Source organism: Urocitellus parryii, chromosome 10, assembly GCF_045843805.1.
Source record: "Urocitellus parryii isolate mUroPar1 chromosome 10, mUroPar1.hap1, whole genome shotgun sequence".
In the NCBI taxonomy this organism is placed as follows: domain Eukaryota; kingdom Metazoa; phylum Chordata; class Mammalia; order Rodentia; family Sciuridae; genus Urocitellus; species Urocitellus parryii.
Window position 1 is genome coordinate 95,680,696 of NC_135540.1, and position 26,288 is coordinate 95,706,983.

At 33.7% G+C, this 26,288-nt stretch overlaps 1 protein-coding gene across 11 annotated transcripts in view; it reads left to right on the forward strand.

Annotated features, from left to right (window-relative positions):
• Nucleotides 1-18,743: 18,743 nt before the first annotated feature.
• Nucleotides 18,744-26,288, forward strand: part of Epha5 (EPH receptor A5) — a 322,596-nt gene continuing 315,051 nt past the window's right edge. For all 11 annotated transcript variants that reach the window (XM_026395020.2, XM_026395022.2, XM_026395021.2 and 8 more), the window contains exon 1: nt 18,744-18,927. In XM_026395020.2, the coding sequence (XP_026250805.1) occupies nt 18,744-18,927 (184 nt within the window). The remainder of the gene's footprint in view (nt 18,928-26,288) is intronic.

Here is a 26,288-nt window from a genome sequence, read left to right on the forward strand (position 1 = left end):
TATTTAAATGTATACAATCCACTGAAGGCTTTTATTGAAAGTTTTGTATTGTTTCTCTACAATGATAAATGTATATTTATTACTTTTTAAGTGTTTGATTTAAAAGTATATTAATTGTATATGTTCTTTTTTTAGTGTAATATTTCTACACGTGCTTGTTACTTGCATTGATCAAATCCAACCTCTCTCTTCATCCATCTTTGAATTTAAACTCATTTTTGAAATTTCCTGTGAGTATAAGACAGTGAATGTTTTTTAAAAAACATTATACTACCTTGACATTTTTTACTATTTTGTGTAAATGTAATGAACAATCAAGGAACATGTGCTAGGTATCCATGGATGAATATTATTTATTATGAGAACAATGGAGATTTTGACATCCATTCTATTATTATATTTTTTAAAGATAGGTCTAAAACTGGGAGCAGATATACATGCCTGTTGTACTAGCTACTTGGGAGGCCGAGGCAGGAGGATCACAAGATCAAAGCCAACCTGGGTGATTTAGAGACACCCTGTCTCCAAATAAATAATAAAATGAGCTGGAATGTAGCTCAAAGGCAGAGTACTCCTGGTATGAAAAAAAAAAATAGTTCTGAGCATAAAGAAATTATTCTTGTATGTAAATAGATACAGATACAGTTGTTAGGTGTTCAATTTTTTGAACATCTGATTTCTGTGTTAAGAAATCACAGATTTCTCATTTAAAATATGTTTTAATAATCTCTCTTCTAACAACTTTGTTTTTTCAATTTTGTTAAAAAATTAGATTGGAAACCATCTGAAAAAGTATTTGTTTTTTAGTCATTATAGTTACTCATTTCCTCAACTCTAACATCAATATCTAGTTTATCCTCTGCGTGTGTGTAAAACCCTGGAGAATTTTATATCCTGGCACATTATAATTAGTCTCAAGATGGGTGAGAAATATTCCTGTTTAGTATAAAGTGCAAATACATGTAATTTAGAAAGGAGAGGTAGGAAAGGAGTTGTTTGACTCAGGACTTCATCAGTGTTATGAAAGAAAACATAAAGATTTGAGGATCAAGAAACTAATTTCCTTAAAAGCATAGTGCTTGTGTCTTATAAATAAATCTAGGGTGCTTATACCCATTTGGGAGACTAACTGCAAAGTTGGGACAATCTTTTGTAGGGTTTAATTGTCTGAACAGTTCCTTGCTCAGCCCTTTATAAGTGGTCACATGTAACAGATGTAATGTGTCCTGTGTAAAAGTAAAAGTTACATATCCTGGAGAGATCTACAGTGTCACATTTAATCTTTTCTTTGAGCATTTTTTGACTTCCTGAAGTTCATAAGTGCAAAGTTAAGTGGACTTACATTCTATGTTTTAGTTAACAATACTCACAAAATGAACAAGTGACTTACAAAGATCTGTACCTGTTATGGTTGGCTATGAGGTGTCTCCAAAAGTTCCTGTTAATGAAGGAATAATCTAAGGTGAAATGATTAGATTATAAGAGCTATAAACTGTTTAGTCCATCCTCGTTTGAATGGACCAGATGAGTGGTAAATCTAGGCAGGCAGGGTATGGCTGAAAGAGGTGGCTCCCTGGAGGCATGTCCTGGAAAGATGCTTCTTCCTGCAGTCCTTTCCCTCTCAATCCCATTCTGTCTCTGTTTCCTTGGCTGTGCCTTTCTGCCATGCTGTTCTGCTTCACCCTGGGCCCAGGGCAACAACTCAGCCATGTATGGACAAAGAGCTCCAAATACACTTTTTCTCTTCTAAAAGTGTTCTTGTTGGGTGTTTTGGTCACAATGACAAGAAAGTTACAAAAATAAATGCCAAACAAACAATGTCAATGTATTAAATGTAACATAGGATTTAGTATGCAAACATGAGCAAATACCAAAAAATGGCAGCTCTGCTATTTATTTACCAAATTCAGTTTTTTTCTGGTAGACACAACACCAAATACAAACATCAATGAGCTAAATTAAGATGATAAGAGGTCAGCAAAAGTTTTCTAAATCATCAAAAATTAATGTGAATTGCAAATATATGTAATAATGAAAGAATTAGTCAAATATTTTAAGTTTGTTTTAATTATCTTAAACTCTCCTGTTTTTTGAGATAGTTTATAATGTAGACAGTGTATTAGTAAAGAAGGGGTACATAACTTATAAATAACATGTTTGAGGAAATTTTTTCACAAATGTTTTAATGATGGAAGGTGGTATGAAAAATCTTTGGGGCCATTGGTCTTGAGAAGGAGGTAATATTCATGTTTCCAGATGATAGATAGAACAATAGCTCACTAACTGTATCTAGAAATTTTAACAGGTTCCTTTTTTCTATATTTAGCACTAGATGGGAAAAGAGAAGGGTGAGAAAGATACTGATATAGTCTATTACCAATAATATTAATGAAAACATAATTATGCTATCTTATGCTATTCAACATGAATAAATAGAATGAATGATATTATGATTTTCATAATAATTTATATGTGCATAATTTAAAATATGATTTATTAAGTAACAGAATATAAAGAATGGTAAAATATATATACTTATATATTAAATATATATGTAAATATACATTTGCATATATATTAAATATACATATGTAAATACACATTTGCATATATATATTTAAGGATGGATGGTTTCCCAGAAACATTCTTAGTCAATATATAATCCATTGGAAATTCCAAAATTTTGGTCACGGGCTAATACATCTTTGTGTCAAGGTAGCATGCCTGCCATAGGGAAGCAGAGAACTCTGAAAACAAATGCACAAATATTCCCCAGTTCAAAAGCTATCCATGGCTTTCTTCATCAATCCCTTCAATTGAAGATACAGATGTTTTTTTTAAGATGGTATATGTGTCCTATGGAGCCAGGCAGGCAGTCTATTTAGCAATAACCTTGCCAGTAATTTATATGCTTCAGTGAGTGAGCAGTGAGCAATTAATATTTTCTTTCACTGCTGGCCAAATTATAGATACTCAGTTCCTGGAAGATGCATGTCTTGAAATACCACTGTGTTCTAATACAATGAATAGGAACCAAATATGGCTTTCAATGAATTCTTCATTACAAATCTGAAAACTACAATCCAGACAGAAAAAGTACAAAGAAAGTGCTATCCATCTCAAAGCAAAATCCATACATTTAGATCACCTAAACACCTGAAAAAGAAACAGAGTGAATAAATGAATTTGTCTGTACTAATTAGTAATTCCAAGGTCGGAAAGATTTGAGGAGAATGGGTTTTGAGGTTGAGGCTGAGATTAACTTGAAAACAATTTTAAAATTCCATTTCTACAAATGGCTATAGAAAGAATTGTGAAAATTGTTCTTCATCAGGCTTGAAAATTATCAGCTACCCTTGCAAACACAATTTAAGCAGTTTTACCAATTCTTGTGTATAAATTTCAATAGCAATTGCACACATGAATACAATTTCCCTAGAAATTTGATGCACACCTTTCTAAGATATGATATTAACTAAAAGCTAATTTTTTTACTTAAATGGTGAAATTGACTTCAGTGACTCATAAATAAAACAGGTTTTTTTTTTTTTTGCTAGTTGAGACTTCTACTTAAAATTGATCTTGGGTGACTGTATGACCAATGTGATTCTGCAACCTGTACAATCAGAAAATGAGAAATTATACCCCATTTGATTCAAATGTAAGAATAGTCAAGATCTTTGTACTGTCATGTGTAGCTAATAAAAAAACATTGATCTGAAGATATAATTTAACATTTCCATTAAAACAGAAGGGAAAACTTAATTCAGTTAAAAACTACAAAAAAAAAAAGAAAGAAAAAGAAAAAAGAAAAGCCCAACAGAAAATCAGGTTCAAATTTAATTCTCCCTATTATACTAACTGATGTGATTTCCTTAAGGTGATGCTAAAAATTTTAAGGGGGTTCATTTCAAATTATGTCTTTGTTTCCAGTTATTCTATTGCAAAATACAACTCATAAAAAATTGCTTGGTAAGAAGGTAGGAAAGATCAGAGAATGGGGGAAATGCATTAGTGTATATAGTTATTCAAACATACAAATTATTTTAATGTTTTCCTGTTGCGACACTGAAAAGCTATATATCTCTTAAGCACAAACACTCAAAAATCAGCATTTTATTTGGAGTAGTTTTCAAGTTAATATACAATGATTTTAGAGCTTGAAAATATTCTTAACACCTTCAGGGATGTATGAATTAGCTATAATTGTAATATGTAATAGAAAATGTATGAAAAATTCTTACCCTTGGAGTATGAGGCAGAAAACATTGAGAAAATCAATTTAACTCATAGTATGGTTTAAATACATAGCTTCCCAGATTATTCAAACATTGTCAATGAAAATGATTAGCTCATTTCTGCCAACAAAGGCTACATATATAGAGAAAAAAGGAATAAAAAAGGGGAACTTCATGAAAATAGAACAACAACAGAGTAGAGAAAGTTGATCAAAATTGGACAAAACGTGCTATGAGCACATATGACTATAGGATAATGAATCCCACATTTATTGTTAATTATAAAGTACCAATTAAAAAATAAATATAATGGAGACAAATAAAGTAGAGGAAGAGGGTAAGGGGGAAAGAGGAGAGAAGGGAAAAGAGAACTTCTGGGGAGTGCAATGGAGCAGATGATGTTATTTGCATGTATGGATATGGACAACAACCCCACTCACCATTGCATAATTATAATGCACAAAAAAACGTAAAAGATTCCATGTAATGAAGTCATCATTGGTACTAGAAAGTGTAAATGCTATCTCGGAAGAAGTACAGAAGAACCAGGGCAAAATGTCAGTCACTCAGTTTTTATTTATTAAAGTGTTTTTGATAAATAAAAATGTATATTTTATGGTGTGTAGCATGATGTTTTGATGAATGTATACATTGTAAAATGATTAAGTAAAGCTCTTCAACAATTCTGTCACCTCATATAGATAATATTTGTGTGAGACTATTTATGATCTATTCTCTTAACTATATTCAAATATACAATACATTATTAGTATTACTAACCATAGTCACCATGCTGTACAATAGATCTCCTGAACTTATTTATCCTCTAACTGAAACTTCATACTCTGAGCAACATCTGCTCAGTCCCTGGCAATTCATTGTATAAGGCCATGGCCTATTGATAATACTGGAACATGTGATATTTAAGAAGATCATTATTTGAATGAGAAGGAGATTCACAGAGAAGTGAAAAGAAAACTGCACTCTCTCTCATTGCTAACACCTTCCTGTATTTTTCTCTCCATCAATTCAAATATTTTCTAAATCATTCTTAGATTTTATTATCCATTAAGTTTTGACTGAAATGGCATCTTCTAGGGGAGATCATCCATGAACCAAGAAAACTAAATAGATATTTCTTGTCATTCAGCTTGAGTACTTAACTTTTAATTAAGAAGTTTAAGCTGTTCATATTTATTTCCATGACATTAAATTAGGTCCAACACATAGTTTTATTTATTAAATAAATAAATACCTTTTTTTAAGGTATTTTTTAAATACCTTTTCTTGGTGTATTTTTGTTCCGTATTTTACTTTACTCCTGCATTTCCTTCTGTAGTGATTTTAAAAGATAAAGTGCTTATTTCAAATAAAAGATTTTGAAAAGTTTATTTGAAAACATCTAGAGTTATATTAATGTTAAAATTAAACTGCTTATTTTTAGACTCATACTTCTTTTCCTTCTATTAATTCCCTAATGGTTTTCCAAATTAATATTTAATCCATTTTAGGTCATAAATTCTATATTTAAAGAAATAAATACATCTTTCAAGATTGCTTGGACATTATATTTTGGGGTTATAATTACAAGTTATTTACACTCATAAGTATCCCACACCTCCCCAAACATTTTACAGCTTTCGTATTTTTATATGATTTTCTAGCTGTTAAGAATGTATAGTCACTCTTTAGCCCAAGTTTTGTTGATGTCTTGGTAATATGGAAAGAAAATTTCCAGAAAAATTTTCAAGGAAAACATTTGGGTTTTGTTGTTTTGAAGTCACATCAGGCTTTGACTGTTTCTTCAAACATGAACATTTTTGAGCATAACATTTTAATTGCAGTTATTTTCTTTTACTAAATCTCTGTTGACTTTGCTTCACTACTTTCATGCATTTATTTTTGCCCTGCCTCATGAAGTTCTGCATATTCCTTACAGAAAACACAGTGTGGAAATTTAACAATAATGTAAATATACAGTTACTAAGAAACATTTTGTCAATCATGTTATGCTTTGGGCAAGAGAAGGGCAAAACTATTCAGCCTTTCCAAAACTTAAAGTTTCAATTGAAAGAACATTTTTTGGCAAACAATTTGTCAACATCTAGTTAAGGTTAAAATGTCCACACTTAAGTTCATTCCATTTCAAAATTTATAAGCCTAAAGTTACACTAAGGAAACATGTTTAAGAGTCTTTATTGTATTTTCAAAAGTAGAAGAAAAAAAAGGGGAATTAAGTTGTGCATTAATCTATATATCAGAATACTGAAAAATACATGATTAATTGAAAGATGTGCATACTTACTGCCATGTATAGAAAAGTTGCAAATATAATGCTGACATTAAAAAAATATATTGGAGACTGGGGATAAAGCTCAGTGGTAGAGCACTGCCCTAGCATGTGTGAGGCCCTGAGTTTAATCTTGAGAACTACAAAATAAATAAATAAATAAAACAAATTGATAACTGTATTATATATGTTAAATACTTTTGAAATATTTAAAAATACACAACCTATATCTTTTTTATTTTGACCAATGTTAAACATACATAATATTTAACAATTCCTGTAGTCCTAAAAGACCTCTTTTATAGTGGTTCATTGTCCTTTCCCTTGAATCAGCTACCTCCCAAATCAACCATTTCAACTCTTTCAGCTGATTGTCTTTGTATGTAACAATATACCTCTAGATAACAAATTCTTTAGCATCTTAATTTTTAAATAAAGTTCATGCATGCACTATTGACTTTGTAATAATAGAGACAAAGATTTGATTCACTTTCATCATTTCCCTTTTTATCCAGTCTTTCCCATCCTCCCATCACTCATATTTACAAAACTTTAAAATTAGATCTACATTATTCACATTTCTTATTTTTATGTGAATGTTACTGACAGGTAAGTCAAGATGTATCTTAAGATTGCTTGTCCCTTCCTTCCTTAAAACTGTGTTTTCCCTGAATAACTGTCTTGTTTCTCTGTCAATTTCATTAAACTCTTCCTTGCATTAAGTGGCATCAGATTTTCTGTCAATTTCATCTACTTAAAGAAAATTTTCCGACAGACTCTGATCTCTCCAATCAGGAATGGTTGGTCTTCTTACCTGCGTTCTTGAACATGTTTTCAGAATGAAATTTTTTACTTATTTAAGTGGTAAAGGCATATTTTCTCAATACAATGTGTTATTGACTTTCTTGGTTATAACATAGTTTGATAGTAAATGTCATCTACTACCTTCCTAATAAAGGTTGAATTGGCAGTGACAAAAATATTAACTTATACAATCCATATTGATATGCATCTGGATGTAGAAAACACTTTTCTTCTAAATTTTGAAAACATCATTGCATTATGTTGTATTATCCAGTATTTCTGTCATACACTTAAAAAATGTGGACGAGTACATTTTTTTTCCATTTTACTGATCCTATGGTGTGGAGAATAAGCTTTCAATATGCAGACACATGCCCCCATTTTTAAATGCTTTAGTTATTTCTTACTTTTGTTCTTTTTTTATTATTTTTCTGCTTCTGAAGTTATTAGTTTAGAATATTTGATCTTCTGATAAGTTCTCTGAATCTCTTACATTTACTGTTTCCCAGGCTTTTGTCTCTTTGATCATTTTCTTCAAGCATAATCAATAATTTTATTGAGTTTTTTATATCAATGATATGTTTTAATTCTCCTAGGCTCATTTTTTTATACTCTTCCATTTTTATGTCCTATTTCATGGATTCAAAACAGAGTGGGCAAGGAATGCTGGCCCATCAGGAGTTCGGTGCACAAAGATCATGTGTGTTAGGCACACTTTATAAAATGTCCTCTGTGATCTCACCTCTTGATATCAGTATCCATGTAGACTCCCCTCTTTTTGAGAGTGGCTTGACTCAGTACCTTGCTTCTAATGAATTGAAGGCATTTAATTAATAAAATATCACTTCTGAAGTTAAATTATAAAATATTAAAACTCTATTTTTGCTTCCATATTCTTTCATCTTTGATACTTGACCACTTTAATGAACCAAGAAGCAATACTGAAAAGACCCATATGACAGGGACTTGAGAACAGTTTCTTTCTAAGGGCCTACAAGGAACTGAATCTAGCCAATAACAAAGCAAGTGTTCTTGGAAGTGGATCTTTCACCATTTGGGTCTTAAATGATTATAATCCCATTCAACACCTTAATATTAAGTAGAAGAGATCAGAGCACATATTTATCCATAGCATTATGAAATAATAGAGTGAAATGTTAGCATAATTTGTTTCATACTAATAGACAACTAATATAGCATATAACATTCAGAATGCTAATCTTTATTCTTTCTGATATAAATTAGATTAGAGGCCACCTTTTGTACTTTTCCCAGAGAATAAAATCACATTTTGTGTGTGGGGGGGGGAGGGTACCAAGGATTGAACTCAGAGACACTCAACCATTGAGCCACATCCTTAGCCCTTTTTTGTATTTTATTTGAGACCAGATCTCATTGAATTGCTTAGTGTGTCACTTTGACTGAGGCTGGCTTTGAACTCATGAGACTCCTGCTTCAGCCTCCTGAATCCTGGGATTACAGGTGTGTGCCACTGTGCCCAGCTAAAACTGCATTTTTAAGAGGGCATTTTACCTAGGATGGGGACCAGAATATGGGAATTCTTTTTAGAACACATTCTCAATCCAAACTCATCTTTTTATTCCATTATTCCACTATCACCATTATCTTATGCCATAAAATTCAGAGCCTTCTTGGGGCTTGTGCTGGAAGTCATGTTGCTGTTTAGTTTTTCTGCCTGTTTCTTTGGGATTCAAATTTTCAGATTTCTTGGGCATATTATTTACCATTCATCCATTTCCTGTTCAGCTTCCATAATTGTTTTTTCTTGTTCTCTTGCTCTTCATGGTTTTGTTAAGCAACAACAACAAAAAAAATCTATTAGTAATTTTAGTAAATATTCAGTGACCATCTAAAATGAAGTCAATCTAATATTTTATAGCACATACAAGTTCATCAGTATTTTTGATGATTTTAAACATACGTGGAAGTTATTACTTATCCTTATGAAGTAAAGTGTATGTAAATATTTTTATTTGGCTCTTCTCAATGTTTCATTTTAATAGTTTTATATCAGACTTAGTGTTCATAAATCCTATTAAAATATTTTATCTTGACCATAAACTTTGGGATTTTCATAGTACAACATTACTGCATACTAATCAATTAAATGTTTTAACTCATTTAATACCATGGGGAAATCCAAAATTGAAAAGTATAAAAAGGAGACTTGAAGTAAAGTTCATGATAGAAAACAATTAAAATAGTTGATGTTTGCTTAGCAAGTGCTTTTTTTTTTTCTTTTTTAGGAAGAAAACAAATTGCACATGAATAAACATACTTTTCTCACTGTGTGGTTGGAGAAACCAAGTCATAATCCTCTGCCAACATGTGTGATGATGTTTAAAAGAGATCTGTTTCCATTTTCTTCAGACTGGCTGCTTGACATTTCAAAAGATAAGAAGTACTGCTCAGCTTGAATGAACTCAAAAATATCTCTGAAAATGTATTTGAACTCATCTTTTGAAATGTCAGTTTGGTACCAAGTGATATAAGTTACTCATTGAAATACTAGAATATAAGTGTTAAGAGTCTGAAACCTTTTCATTAGAAATAAAATGAGGTTGATGAATACATTTTGGGTAAATCAAGGAACTGAGAATTTATGTGGCTATTCCTTAAGATAATTAGTTCTTTACAATTAAGTTACTTACAGTGTAAATATATAAATATGTTGTTGAATTTACATGACAAGATATTTATTTCATTTTTTGTATTTTTTTTCTCATTTAAATTTTCTTCTTTATTTATTCAATATCTAGGAGCTATTTTACTTTCCTGTTTTGTCTACATGTTGTGTACTTTTTGTGTGTTCAAATATATGTGCTTTTAAAAGAATATTATATACTTGAGTCTGTTTCATCTATTTCTACTGGACAAGTTAGAGGTGTCATGGGTGTGGCTATAACCACATGTTATTAACAACCAATGATGAAAACTGACTTACCACACAGCCTAGCAATTGTTCTCTTGAGGAGTTAGTTACCACACACATATGAAGAGTTATTTTCACACAGGAAATAGTAAGTGAATGTGCATAGCAACTTTATTTGGAAACTACCGAGATGTCCTTCAATGACAGAATGCTTAAAGAAACTGTTTCACATCCATACAAGGAACACTAGTTAGCAATAAAAGAAGGAACTATTGATATATAAATAATTTGGATGAAAGAAACTATGATGGATGCAAAAAGTTAATTTCAAAAGGATAGATACTACATCATTTCATTTATGTAACATTTGTGAAATATCATAACAATTTAATTAGAAATTGATTAGTGCTTTTTAGGAGACAAAGGGAGGGTAGTAGTTGTGTGGGTATAAATTGGTAACTTGAAGGAATATTGTGGCAATGATACAACTAAAAGAACTGATATTCCTGGTGGCTATACAAGGTCAAAAGTGTGATACAAATGCATAGACTCATGTACACAACCTCACAAATGAGTCCATGTATAACAGTTAAAACAGTATAAACTTTATAAAATGTGCCAGTGTCAACTTCTTGGTTTTGCTTTTGTATTATGAATGTGTATTATGTTGATGCTGGGAGAGATTTGGGGAAGGGCATATGGGACTTCTTTATATCTATCTATCTATCTATCTATCTATATATATATATATATACATATTGCAACATCCTGTGAATCTGTAATCATATAAAAACAAAATGTTTACAAAAAACTCACTTGAAGTAAAATTATTTTGACAGGCAAAACCTTCAGAGAAAATGTGATGTCACACAAGTTTACATGGTGGAGTGCTAGCACATTTTTTGGACACTGATGCTCACTTCTGATTACCTCTGTTGGGTGTCCTGCAAAACCCGCTGTGGACATATACAGGAATGTTTCATTTAGATGCCATGAGCAACAGCTGGGAAATAGATTTTTAAAGATAGAGAGCATTTCTATTCTACCTTTTTAAACATATTCATTATTTTTCATAAACATGGGATGAAAGTTAGTTCCAGGGCATAAACATAAAAGAATTTTATTTTCTAAATGTGAATAAGAGGAGTAATTCTTTCTCAAGTTTTTTGTTCTCTGGAAAAATACTTGTATTATATTTTAAACATATATTTTTTGAAATAATGTACATCCATTTTCACATATTACTGTTTCATTTAATAACCAAATTGAGATTTAACACTAAGAACTATAGGTGAATTCCAAATGTAGACTCAATTTGTGCTTTATGATTCATGTTCAGGCTCTTTTTTGAGTGAAGTTTTTCCTCAGAAAGCATCAGTAGTGATGGGAAAGTATTTTATAAAATTATCAAACAAATAGGCCTGACAATATCTTTAATGAAATTGACTTGTTTTACTGTAATCATTACAAACATTTTCTTGTTAATCTTGTATCCTTTATCACTCAAAAATAATGATACATATTTGTCCTTTCCATAAGACTTTCCATAGTTTTATAAAAGTTGATAAATTTAACAAAGAGGAAGCATGACGCTGAGAGGTTATTTCAGAAGCTGGCTCCATGCTGATCTAGTAGAACTAGAAAAAGTTCTTCATGAATTTTTTTGAATTTTGTTTGTCAACCATCTGTGGGCAGAGCACCCATAAAAGATATTAGGTAAAAAAAAAAAAGTTCACTAAAAAATTGATTTTGAAATCTTCTATCTTGTTGAGAAGTAAAAATTTAAGTGCTTGAAGAATAAACATATGAAGAACAGTTTTCATAGAGGAAGATAGACACCAGAAAAGAGTTTTGAATAAAAAATCAATTCTCTGTGATATTTAGACCATAAATCCTTAGACTTAAAATTTTAGGAAGCTAGGTATTGACATTTACTAATTCTGTGATGGAGTATTTCTTTCTGTTCACATACTTTACTAAAATTAGCTATTCACAACCTACATGTTAGCAAAGGAGGAAGGGTGTTGTCACTTATGAAATAAGCCAGTATAGAAAGAAAACAGAATCAGAAACATAATCAATAAACTGGTTGTGCTAGAGGATTTGTCAGGGAAATGAATTGAAACATAAAGTACAAATAGAACTTGCACCTTCCAGAATTTCTGGAATAGTTAGAGATGTGGATATGCCACAGAAAATGATCATGTCAAACAAATAGATTAGGATCAGAGGCTAAATGAAAGAATTGACAACAAAAAGTATTTATCAGTTTCTTTGTACTGTATTCTGTCCCTCTCTCCCTCCTTTCTTCTCTGAATTCATTATTACTATTTTTGGCTCTGTGGGTGTGTGTATGTATGAGTGTGCATGCAGGCATGCACCCACACATGTGTACATAAATGTATATACATTTTCCTCTAGGATATTTTTATTTCTGTTTTTATATTATTATAATGCAATAAATAAATAAATGCTAAGTTGTAAGTGTAACAATTAAAAGTAAAAGAAATCCAAATTATCTCACTAGTCACATGCAGATGTTATTAATAGCATTTAGCATTATAAACTTAAAGTCTGCATCTTATTAAGCTTTTGTAATTTGTCATTTTAGAGCTATCTTTTTGTGTAGATATGCATCTGAGTATTTAAATGGCTCTCTAATATTGTATTATATTTACCATTTCTGTATTTACTACTTCTAATTGAACATTTGAGTATATTTTTTCTTTTATCTATTAAATATATCAATGTTTTAAATGTAGCCCATATTAATTAATTTATTTGGTTAAATTGAAAAAAATAATTGCTAAGTATAAAACTAGTCACATTTTAAAATCACTTGATGATACTAAGAAAGCCACCCTACAAAAGGCATTCTAGATTAACAGCCTACCAGCAGAGTACATGAGCTCATCATTGCTAACTTTTAAGTAAAATTTTCCTCAACAAGACAGTGAACAGTGATAACAAAAGGCTGGTCACTTATGTACTCCTTTTGTTCTGTGTCATTGAGCAAATTGATCAGTTTTTCCCTTGACAAACTGTATCTAGTTATGTTATAAAGCCTATTCTTGTATGAGTGGATTAGTTATTATTAATGTTTTGAGCATAGTACTGAGTTTAAAAAAGTCCTCTAAATATAGAAAATATTATAGCTTATTTCACACATATTAGCAAATATTTCTGGGTTTTGGAAGATGGGTTAGAATTAAGTGGAATTTTAATGCTCACAGTTAAGTCACATCAATCTTATGACACTTCTGTGCACACTTTTCTTCTTCAGCCTTAAGGGTCCTTATTATTTCAGTATCCACATCCTTATATGATGCAGTTGTCCAAGACGCTGGAGGCAAGCAACCATCAAAGAATTTCCTGGTAAGTCAATTTGCCTGACCATAAACTATATCAGCCTTGGTTTCACACTATGCTATGATATCTTCAATCCTGGTATAGTGCTATAGGGACTATTAAAGACTAGATCACCAACAATGACCAGTGTGGTTCCTTGTCTCACTGTAATTTATTTGAATATTTTGTCTTTCTTTTTTTTGCTACAGAACTCCTATTAATAACCATAGATAGCGTGAGGATTTTACTCGTTTCTTAACAATCATAGGGGAAAACTGAGTGCTAATTCTGATATAAATATATTTAATTATAAAGTACATGTATAATGGCATAAAATGGTGTGAACATACTTTATATAGAGAGATACAAAAAATTGTGCTCTATATGTGTAATAAGAATTGTAATGCATTCCACTGTTGTTGTGTATTAAAAAAATAATAAAACAAATTAAAAAATAAATAAATGAGGATTCTGATGAGTAATACTTCAATTTGTTTTTAAGCAATAAAATAATTGACATATTCCAACCTTTATTAATTGGTTAAAATATTATTATTCATTGTTTTTAAAGTTAAAAATATCCAACTGATACAATTAACTTGAAATAAGATTTAATCTCACATAAGTAGGTAGAAATGTGAGTCATTGATGGAGATAAAAAATTCTTAAAGGTCAGAATAATGCTGAATAAAAATGAAATATTTTCTTTTATGTTCATTAAATTAAAATTCAATATATAAGGATGATTTTTATATATTATCTTGATTGTGAACTTCAAGGGCTATTGATAGCTTAAATATAATGTGAACATTTACCTTCGGTTTAAAATAATTAACATCAACATACATCTATCCTCTTCAGCAAATCATGGGTCTGAAAAATTAACTTCATTAGGATAGTAAAGATTCATAGGATATCTAATGATATCTTTTGTTTTGCTTTTGTTTTTCATTAATTCTCCCTATAAGAAAATGCAGCTAAGAGACAAAAACATTTTAAATAAAAGACTATAAAGACTCTTTCTTAGGTTTTCTTCCAAGGTGTACATACACAGGCTTTGGGCCACCTGTTTGTGCTAATATTATCTGACTACAATCCTTAACTTTGTTATTTTCTTAATTTGGTCAATGATCTCTACTGTACATGTTTCTTCCACCGGCATGCTTCTGTGTACCTTAAACTGTCTTTTTTCTCTAAATAACGTTTTTTATGATATTAGTTTCTCATTTTCTTCTATTAATTTATCCGATCTATACTATATACTTGCTTATTTGCTTTTGGATTTAAATAAACCTGAATTTGAATATTTTGATCTATTATTTTTTTGTCATTAATGTAAAATTTTTGAGTAGTCTTCTTTATCTAATCAACTGGTTATCAATTCTATCCTTTACTTCCATTACATTAGCACTTCTTGGATAGAGTCAGCACCAAGGGATAAAGTTCTTATGGCTCACCAGCTGAATTAGCACTCAGATCACCGAACCTCAGTTTTCTCTTCATTAACATGGGAGTGATAATTACATCATGGTTGAAGTTTCAGCATTATGTAAAAAATGATTATTGTAAAAACATCACATAATGATTCAAACATGGCAAACCTTTACTAAATAATAATAAGTCTTTCATCAAGATTGTTGCTCTATTTTGAGTGCAAAGAAGATATGTTCAGGGTTATTAATACACTGAACTCAATCATATAGCAAAACTTTTTATAAGGGTAGTAAACATTCTAGGTGCCTTATCATGGTTACTCTAGATTATCCCTCATTCTTGAAACTTAGTACTGAAGTCATGTACAAGCAGAGACCCAGCAAGACACGAGTGACTTTTACCTTTTGAGGCCATAGCAGTCAATTGCAAACATAAGAAACACAAACAATAGGACATCCAAACCAATACTGATGTCATAGCCTTTTGCTGTGAAAAGCAATAAGCATGAAAGAAAAAAAAAGATCTAGTTTTCATGCAATGCCATGTTCCTATGTAAGTGTGCTAGGAGTACTAGCATGCCAAGAGATCAACACATGGATAACTCTTTGAAATTGAGACCCTAGCCAAAGTACTAACATTGCCTTCTCTGATTAACCCTCTCTAGATAAAATATAACTTATTATTGCCTTTGGGCTTCATTCTACAGCTGTTCCTGCTTCCTCATATTCAACACTTTAAGCTACTTAAGGTGGAGAATTAAAAGGATTTTGCATTCTGTATTCTCAATCATTGAATTAGCCCATCTTGGGTAGCAGATCACACAATTATGACTGTAATGACCAGGGTTCCAGGTTTTCTTTGATACCTCTATTTTAAATTCTCTTTGTCCCTTTATATTCAACCTCCAGATGGATAATTACTTCCAACTTCACATTCAGAAAATATTGGTATTGTGTTGATTGACATAAATCACAAGCTACATATACTTCCAAGAAAAGAACCAAGTCATTTCTTGTCTGGAAAAGAATCAGGCTTCAGTGTCTGACTCTCCTTAAATAATGCGTAGGATTTAGATGAAAGTACTATGTGTCTTGGGTGGTTTAAATAATTGTTAGGGAGTGGAATTTCTGTAGAATGGAGGGGCAGATATAAAATTCAGACACTTGAGGTAATTTAGAGGAACATTGAGATTAAAATTTTAGTGAAAAATAAAATAGAAAATTTCTCTAAGCCTTTTGTGGCTTTAAGTTCTAAGCTGAAGAAATTTTTATTTTTTTGTAGTCAATAGTAAGTAACCGAAGCTTGATGAACTGGGGAATAAGATAGAAATTCAAAGAATATGGAAGAGAGCTTGAAGATCATCTTCTCTATGTCCCTGATCTTATTGATGATGATATTGAGGCCTATAGAAGTAAAACAACTAGCTCAAAACCACATTAAACAGCTTATGTCTTATATTAGCTTTATTATGTATTCTTAGGCTTTAGATATCTTATTATTCTCTTTAGAAATTCTTAAGTAACTCAACTATAAATGGGGTAGGGAAAGATGCTTACATTTTGAATGGTCTTCAAATAGAAACATGCATTTAAACTTTCCATCTCACTGTGAAGCTTTTAGCCAAACTGAAAGACTGATTTATTGCCATTCCTCTAAATTTGCTACATGCATTTGAAGCACATTATAATAGAATGAAGCTGATTTCAGACTTCTGGTGCCAAAATATTTCAGGGAAAAAATCAAAGATGAGTTTCTACCTCTTTACAAAATTGCATAACTGCAGCTTTATTCTTCCATCTTCATTGCAAATATTTAATCAAAAAACAAATGTCATCAGCTAAAGAGTGCGATTGATTTATTGTGAAGGCAAACAGGAGTCTAGATAAGTCAAAGCTGGTGAACAGGTTCATCTTTATTAGGTGTGAATACAAGCCCAATCTTGACAGTTGTTACTAGACCCCAAGTTAAATGAGATATCTTTATTCTAAAATCACATTTTTGTGGATGCGTTTTTATTCGCAGTTTTTTCTTTAAAATGCCAGTTTACTAAAATTGCCCTTCAGATGTATCTCTTTCGACGAATGTATGAGTAAATTGATGGAAAATATTAAAGCAAAGGGAGACACAACGGAGGTGAAGCACAGAACGTTGTCTTAAACTGTTTTTCTCCTGGTTATTTGTAAACCTCTCAATGTAAGAGAACACAAGCAATTAAAATAATTAACCCTGAGATTATTTGACCCATGCTAATATCACTAGAATTAATTGCATATATCTGCACATTATATACTTTCTAAAATATTTAAACATTCTATTAATTAAATAAATGAATTAAATCATGACATCTTAAAGTATTTGACAGTGCAAATCTCAGTTCCCAAATTCTTTAACTCCCTGAAATCTGAGACCCTACAGCCTGAATAGAATTTAGATATTCTACAATTTACTTCTGAAGAAAACATTCGGTAATTCTCTCCTTCAAGCCGCCAAACTATGGGAAGGACAGGAAGGGTCAATAGCAGTGAGCGATATGGTTGTTTAAGAAACTAGCCACGGACCAGCAGAGCCTGCGAAAGCGCGGCTGTGTGACGACAAGGTTGTTGATGCCACAAGCCTGTGAGTGGCAGCAGGCAATATGCCAAACCAAGGGACCCGCTTCGCCAAGGGCTGACGCTGAGCTAAGGCTGATTTCCCTTCTGCCTCCCGGGAACTCTGGTCCTCGCTGGCGTCGTCAGGAGGATTCTTTGCCCTAATTATCTGGGGAGGAAGACGCGCCTTTCCCGGAGACCGCTAGGCAACACTCACCACGGCAGCCTGCAGATTACTTCCCTCCGTGGGTGTGTGACTTCGTCTAAGCAACTCACACTTACAGTAGATTCTCACTGGCGAGGCTGAGAGCACAGAGGGGCGGGGGAGCTGGGAAGAGGAGGAGGGAAGGAGGGTGGGAGGCGCAGAGCCGGGAGGCAGCGGAGACGCCGGAGCTCCAGACACAGCAGGAGCGCGCTGTGGCGGTGCAGTTTCAAGCTTGCCTTCGCAGCCGCGCACACACCGCCTCCTCGCTGAGCAGCGGGAACCGCAGCAGCTCCGTGCCGCCGCAGCCCAGCTCCGCGCTCCAGCCCGCTCACTGCCGTCAGTACCGCCCCTCGTCAGCACTCAGCCCGCAGCTATTTCCTTCTGCCAGCCTCTTTGAACTCTTTGGATCTTTGCCTTTGCTCGCCTCTCTCCTCTTTTTTTTTTTTTTTCCCTCACCCCATATTTTCTCAACTCCTCTCTCTTTATCCTTTACCACCCTGATTTTCTTTTTATTGGAAATTTCGTCTTAAGATGACTTGCCTTCCTTACCCTCGTCCATTTCAGCACTGAAGACTGAAAAGGAACATTTCCCTCCCCTCCGGTGGCATTTAAAAATCGCAATTCTTCAAAAGTCTTCAGAGGCAAAGGAACAGGACCCAAGACCCTCCCGGCACCCTTGATTGAGCCCAGTCAAGAACAGTTCTGGCCATCAGAGCTGGCGTTTCATTGAATCCCACTGAGGGGGAAGGCGAAAGAAGCCAGAAGCAAACTTCAGCTGTCTCCGCGGGTCTGTGGTGCCCGCATTTAGAAGAGCCGCGTGCCAGAAGGCATAGGAACCCACGGGGGACGAGGAGGAGCCCCGAGTCTCCCTCGCCCATTCCTTGAGGACAGAGGTGTGGACTGAGGCGCGCGGGACAACAGCGGCAGAAGAGGGTAGGAGAAGATGCGGGGCTCCCGGCCCCGGGGTGCGGGACGCCGAAGGCCCCCGGGCGGCTGCGGCGGCGACACCCTCCGTACCCCTGCGTCTCTGGCCGGCTGCTACTCCGCACCTCGCAGGGCCCCACTCTGGACGTGCCTTCTCCTGTGCGCCGCGCTTCGGACCCTCCTGGCCAGCCCCAGCAACGAAGGTAAGGAAATGGAGGTGGGGGCCGCAGCCACCTGGGGTGGAGGGGTGAGGCGGGGCCTGGGGGAGCGGGTCACGGAGCTTTAGAAGCGGCTGCCGCGGACTAAATCCTTCTCCTCATGTGGATTTTGTATTTGTCGTCCGGTTTGGTTGGCCTTTCATTCCCTCTCCGCTGTCTTTGGTTGCATTGTTTGACATTAGCTGAGGAGTGCCCGGGAGGAACCTGATTGTGGACCCAGGCTGATGGGGGGCGGGGAAGTTGAAAGCCAGGAGGAAAGAGGGGTCTGAGACCCGCGCTGGGAGGGTTGGGTGCGGCTAGATCTCCGAGCGCCTGGAGAAGTGTCATTTCGTTTAGTGAGAAAAGCAACGACAAGAATTTCAGGACAGGTGGAGCTTTTTAGAAACCGTTATTTGATGTTGATGATGGGAAACGTTGTGGGGGTGGCTTTTGCTTTTTTATTTGGGGGAAAGTGCCTGCTGGGAGCTGTTATTTAGGGCATCACCAGATGCTATTCTGGGGTGGGTGGCAAGAGCTTTTATTTCTTGAAGGAGGATGGCAAAGGACAAAAGGCACCCCTACTTTAGGGCGCCCTTCTTTCGGGGGTGGTCTCACTGTCACACTCAAGCGAAGGTAGAAGAAGGCGGGAAGGTGGGATGCCGCGGCAGAAAGGGGAGAGGAGTATAGCTGCTAGAAGTTGCTTCTGGAACCCACCGCGGCTTATCTCATAGAGGGAAAAAGACTGGCTTCAGCAGGCATGAGATCCTGGTGCCTAGGTCTCCTTACCTACCCTCATTTTTGCGCTCCGGACCAGAAGATTGTCCCCGCCTTCTTCTGAGAGAGTAAGGCCGGGCGCGGAAGCAACACTTGTGTGGCTCTGGATGCCCCTGGAGCAGTGCTCAGCCCACCCAGTGCCAGCCTCTTCACCCTCAGCCCTCCGCCCTCCTGTCGCCTCCAGCTGGGCTAGCTCCTCTTTCACACCAGTACTATGCTCGGGTCTCAGCTCAAGGGAGCATTCCGCGAGGTGGGGGATGTGAGGGTGTCCAGAGCAGTGAGCATCTCTGATCCGGATCAGGGATACCAGGATCGGTCATCACGCAAATTTAAAATATAAATAAAATAAATTTTAAAATAAAATAGAAAACTCTGTCCCTTATTTGGAATGCTGGGGTTTTGGTTTGGAGCTGTGGATGTGAAGCCTGACGCGCAGAACCTTAAAGAAATTCCTTCCACTCCTGGGGCAGAAGAAGCTGGACCGGAAAGATGAAGCAGCAGCCCAGAGTCGTGTGTGTCCTCGTGACTTGCACGGGTTCAGTCTTGGCTGTAGGAGAACGCGCTGAGCTGGTATCCTACTGCTGCCAGCTTCCAAGGAACCTAGCGAGAGCTTGGAAGATCGAGACCCCCACCCCCCACCCCAGGAACTTTGTCTCCTTAACCCTATGCTTAATTTTTTAAAAAAATATGATCAAAGGAGTATATATATATATATATATATCCATCGATAGATATGGATACATATATATGTAATCTCCCATGATTAAGCCAAACAATATGTATTTTCCCTTCCTCATGAAGTTGAAAAAGTGTTTTATGAAGTCTTGTAGACCTTTTACTAACGTCTTATGCTGGATTTATTCGGCTAAAAGTGTTAAAGATTCTAACAGGGTTATGGGTCCCTTTAACTGTCTTATTCCACGAAAAGGAGCATCCTGGTTAGACCTAAAAGAGTCACCCTTTCGTTTTTTCTATTTTAATTTCAAGTCTTTTTCTTCATGTGTGTTGAGGGAGCGGAACTGAGGTAGAGTACAGGTAGTCACTGTTAAGAGAACAGAAAGAAGTGAATTCTCAGAGTGATGGGATCAAGTGGGATAAAGGACTAAGATTATGGGAAGAGGAAAAACAGGGAGAAGGAAATAAATGAAAAGGAAGCAAGAAAGTAGCACCAGTTTCCTAATCTGGTGTAATGTTCTGGAATGGAGACTGACTCACTTTAGATTTCATGTCCACAGGTTGTATGGTCTTACCCAACTAGTAGAACACACAGCGAACTTGAGCTACAGTGAGATAAGGGTTGGAGAGGGGATCCAAAAAAACTAAGCAGTACTTTACCCTCCAGTCCTCTGAGGACACAAGAATAAAAGTGTGCCTGTTGTTTGGGACACATTTTGTGACATATACATAATTTTATGTTATACATACTTAGAAATAAAATTTTATTGCCATCAGTCTTATCTAATTTATCCCATCTTTGCCAATTTTCCATCATTCCTTTAGTATCATCTCAGACCTTTATTTTGCTTCTATGAAATCCAGTCTTCCCTTTTGGTTTTCCATGTTAGTGTTATTATAAATGTATTAAAATATTTGTAGCAGCAGATTGTTTTATTTAATTGGTGAGTCAGGTTAGAGTTTTTCAGTTTGGTTTTGTTTCAGGATGAACTTTGAAAGGACAAGGACAGAAAGAATTGATGTACACCTTAAATTCATTAATAACTTGCTCTCATATAATTTGCTCTTACAACCTAATACAGATGTTTAGTAATTTAAAGAACTGTTGTATATGAGTGTGTGTGTGTGTGTGTGTGTGTGTGTAAAGAAATAAATGTGACTTTACATTCAAAATTGGTATTTCTGTCATTATTAGAATTTAACTTTAATAGATTTAAATAAGCAGGCTTGAACAGAAAAAGCCAAACTTGTATCTAAAATCTTGGATTGATGTTAAATTTATTTATTTAGAATGTGTTGATTAGCAGACAATAGAAGGAAAATCTATTCTTCAGCACAAATTCTAAGCAATTTACTAGGTAATTATATCTTCAGTTATCTTTTTACAGATATAAACTGCAAGTGGAAGAAACCTTCCATCTGTAGTACAATATAAAAATTTTTATCATAGAATAGTTCAGAGACATAATTACCAAGAGACTTGCCTCAGATTGATCAAGCAGGACACTATTACCAAGTGTATCAACGAGAAAATTTTTACAAATTAAAGGGGGAAGTCCATGCTTATGAATTTTTGGAGGTGGCCCTGAACTTACTCAGTAACTGCCATTTTTTTGCTGTCTGGAGATATATTTGTAAACAAGCATTATTTGACAAGTGCTTTTCTCAGCAGGGATTCTTGGCCAATTACTGCTGAACAGCTCTGCATTGAAAATGATTCACCCGCAGTGAATCAAGCTTAATTCATTGAAGCTGCAGTCAGTAATGTCCCAGTAAAGTGCTTCTGACAGTTGTCAGCAGTTTGTATTTGAAAAGTCCAGTTTCTTGTCTCCAAATGTTTTGTATGTTTGAGAAAGTGGGATGGAGGTGTTCTGGGAAAAGAAACACATAAGGAAGGGGGAGGCTGAACTGCTTGAGAGACAATCAGAAAATTGTAAATGTTTTCACTGAAAAGAGACAGGAGGAAAAGTTTGTTTTAGACTGTTTCTCAGTTTATAATAGGACCAGGCCCATAAAACAGATTGGAGGACATAATAGATTTGTAGAACTAAATGGCTTTATTTTGTGGCCTTGTCCTTCTGTTGTAATTCATTTCCTTTTAGATAAACCGGCAGGACCCCACAGAAAAAGGACAGTAAAATCACTCCCTCACCAGGACACTACTGAACAAGAAAAGAGAGTCATTACCCCTATTTGAATCATAGATTGTTGGAACCAGAAGGGACCATGAAAAGTTTGGGCTTTTCACTTAATAAACCATGAAAAGGAGGGCAGGAGGAGGCTGGGTCTTGACATTTTAAGCTCTTTCTTGGAGGCCAGGGTGACAGGTAAGAGGATTTCATTTCTTCATGTGAAAAAGAAGAGGGTACACAATTCCTGATTTTACAATGGAGATTTCTTCTTGATTGAAAATTTCCTTGTAATTTTATCACTGGTAAAGATTGTTAAGTCTTTATTCTAATTAACATAGGATCTAGTTGTTCTGGGAAAAGAGTTCACTTCCTAATATTTAGAAATGCACTATTTACCATTTTTATATTATTACTATACTCTACAAAATGTAACCATTTACAATGTGTGTATCTGTACATAAAATATCAAAATAAACCATTAGCTAATTATAGATAAGCATTCCCAAATTATTTAATGAAATATTTTATTAGTATTACCCATTGATGAGAAAATGAATGTGCTTTTGTTTTTCCACTGTACTTTTGCTGTTTGACACCACCACTTGAATCTCCTTTGTTTGGAGTGCATTTTATGTATTTGAAGCTTGAATAGCTAAATAATTTCTCTCATTTGGAAAAAAAACCTCTACCTTTGACTGTAAAAATACACAAAAATATGCATGAGTATATAAGTTAAATATAGCTATTTTTCCTTTTCTGAGTCAAATTTAATGTTCTTATTAAGAAGAAATATATGCTGTTTATTTTTGAAGAAATAACTACTTTAAAAATATTTATAACTTCTTATGCAATATCTTTTCAGTTTAAATTAGCAGGTATTATTATACTTTAAGTGGATAGCTTGAATTTAAGTTAGTGAAGGTACTTAATAATTTAGAAATGTTACAGTATTTTTGAGAATCCTAAAATAGTTTTACAATGATTTTCATAAAGCATCAGAATTAACTGAATATGAAACTGCACATCAGAGTATGAATATCAGACTTTACTTATTAATTGTTAACATTTGATTGCAGTATTTACCTTTACTTTTTCTTTTCAGAAAGACTAAATTATGGTTATAAAACTAGCATGAAAGTTAAAGCTGTAAATTATTACCTTTAAACTCAGAATGATTTTTACTGATTTAAGTATGTCTAGTGAGTATATCTATCTCAGTAGGGGTGAAATGGCTCCTACCAATATGTCTACTAGGTCTATACATATTTAGCTATTTCTTTCAAAATTTATATAATCAATAGGATAGGTAGAATTTCTCAGGAGTTATTCTAGTCTGTTTTATACATATACACACTTAATGATAGTTAATTTATATTAAAGAATTTATCATATGTTTTATCCCAGTCTAATGTAATTAAATATAGTACATAGTTATACAAATTATGGGTAGATTATGAAAAGGAAGATGAATTCTAAAGGCTTTGTAAACAGATTGAAGTGGTTCATATATTTTTCAAAATAGATTAATAATATAACCAAAAATGTGTTTATTCACTGAGGTGAATTAAACATAGAAAATAAATAATGGGAGAGTTTCTAATGTATTCATAATAATTTTAAAGTACTATATAGCTTTAGTGCTACAAGAACAGTCTTTAAAGTACTATATATCTTCATTGCTTTTAGAAAACTGGAAAGTTTGACATTTATTTGCTGTGAGCATCTTTTATGAATTATTGTTTTCATTGAAAATGTTTATTTCAAAACACAAATTTTCCTAATTTATCTATTTTTAAGTTTTTTTTTAAATTTTAAATTTCCAAAACATCACAAAATATCAATACTTAGGAGAATCTCCTTTTATTTTGCATTTACTTTTCTCTTTATAGTTTTTGATTTTCCAGACATTAATTTACTGAGTTAATAAAGTACATTTAGAATTGTTAAACAGGGAAAAAATGAATTGCAGGGATAGGGGTATACCTAAGTGACAGAGTATTTGCCAATTATGTGTGTATATAAGTGTGTATGTATGTTAATATGTATGGGTTCAATCCCCACTATCCCCAGTACAGACCTCTGCCAGAGAGAGAGAGAAAGAAAGACAGAGAGAGAGAGAGAGAGAGAGAGAGATTCCAGTGTAAGCATTTTAAGTATAAATTTTAAATAAGAGCTCACTTTAAATAATTCATTTATTAACATAAACAAAGTTCATTTTAATGAAGGTTTTTTTCTCAAAAAATATAGTAGTATTTACTGATTCTATAAGTAATACTGTAAAATAGCTATGGTGTAAATTAAGCTACAAATGGTACATGTATTATTGAATATTAACATTTGATTGGAATTTGCATCCTTCTTTTGACACCAGAGATTTCACATATAAAGAATTTGTTCATCTCAGTTATTCTTATCACATTAAACAAAATATATAGCTTAAATTTAACATTCATACTTTAATAACAGAAAACGTTTAAATGAATGACTTAAAGCATAATTCTGACTGGTGAATTTTGTGAGAAATAAAGATTTTAAATTCACATTTAACTTCTTTCCCTGTTGTCTTAAAAAATCCTTACCAGATATAATCTTTTAGTGTAAAATTTTAAATTAATAATGTGCTATAAGAAACATAGAGTTTTCATAATTACTGGTAAAATGTTTAGTAAATTACAGTTTTGCTTTTTTCCCCCCATAAAATCTCAAAAATTTCATCTAGCATCCCTAATGAGAATCCTAGGTGTAAAAAGTCATAGATGAACCAGTAATTTAATAGGTTGGAGATTTGCAGATTTAAAAAACTGTGCTTTAGTATGATGGCATTTATTAACTGTTATTTAATGTTAGTTTGACTTTTTTGAAATGATTTTTTATCTTTAGCAACTTAAAGAAACCATAAAGAATAATGTCTGCTGTTTAAAAATTTTATGCAAATCCTCTAAAAATTGTGTGAATTTGGCCTTTGGAGTATAATTTGTTCTATTACATTTAAAGAAAACCTGCTAAGTTCTTTTTATGATTGAACTTTTTTTTTTTTAGCTCTTCTTTTCCTATAGGATCCACAGCTTTTAGTCTCTTATCATTCTATGAGTTTCTTTATTAATATTATTTAAATTATTCCTTAAACAATGAGAAAGCATATAGAAATTTTTTGAATGAAAATACAGGTCATGCCTCCTTTCCTCTGTATCTCCAAGTGACTCAGTGTCCATGCCTTTTACTATTAGGCACTTCTTAAGCATAGTTTGATAACTTGTCTAAGCTATGGGTATGTGCCCATGGATGTGTTTGGGGTGTGTGGAAGGGTTATCATAAGACTGGAGAAAGGATTGGGAGGGATGTCAATGTAGTATTATCCCAAATTAAATATAAATCAATGTTTGGCTTTTATTTTTTTTATCTTATATAAAGAGAATACTACACACACATACACATACACACACATTCTAATTTTGTTTTAGTTTCACCATGACTCTGAAGATACAAACCACAACCTAATTAAAAACAAAACAGAACAACAAACAAATAAAAAAGCTTCTTTAGTTCAAATTGATTCAGATATTTGGTGTTTTTCGTCTATTATTTTTTTAATTGTTGCTTTATAGTTATATGTAAACATAGAATTCATTGTGGTATATTCACAGAAGTACATGACATAATTTTGTCAAATTTATTTCCTATTTCCTCCCTTTTCCCATCCCTTGTCCCCCCACCCCTAACCTCCTTCCTCTATTGATCTGTCTTCTGAGATCTGCCTCCCCTTCTTTTTTTCCTTCTTACTTTGCT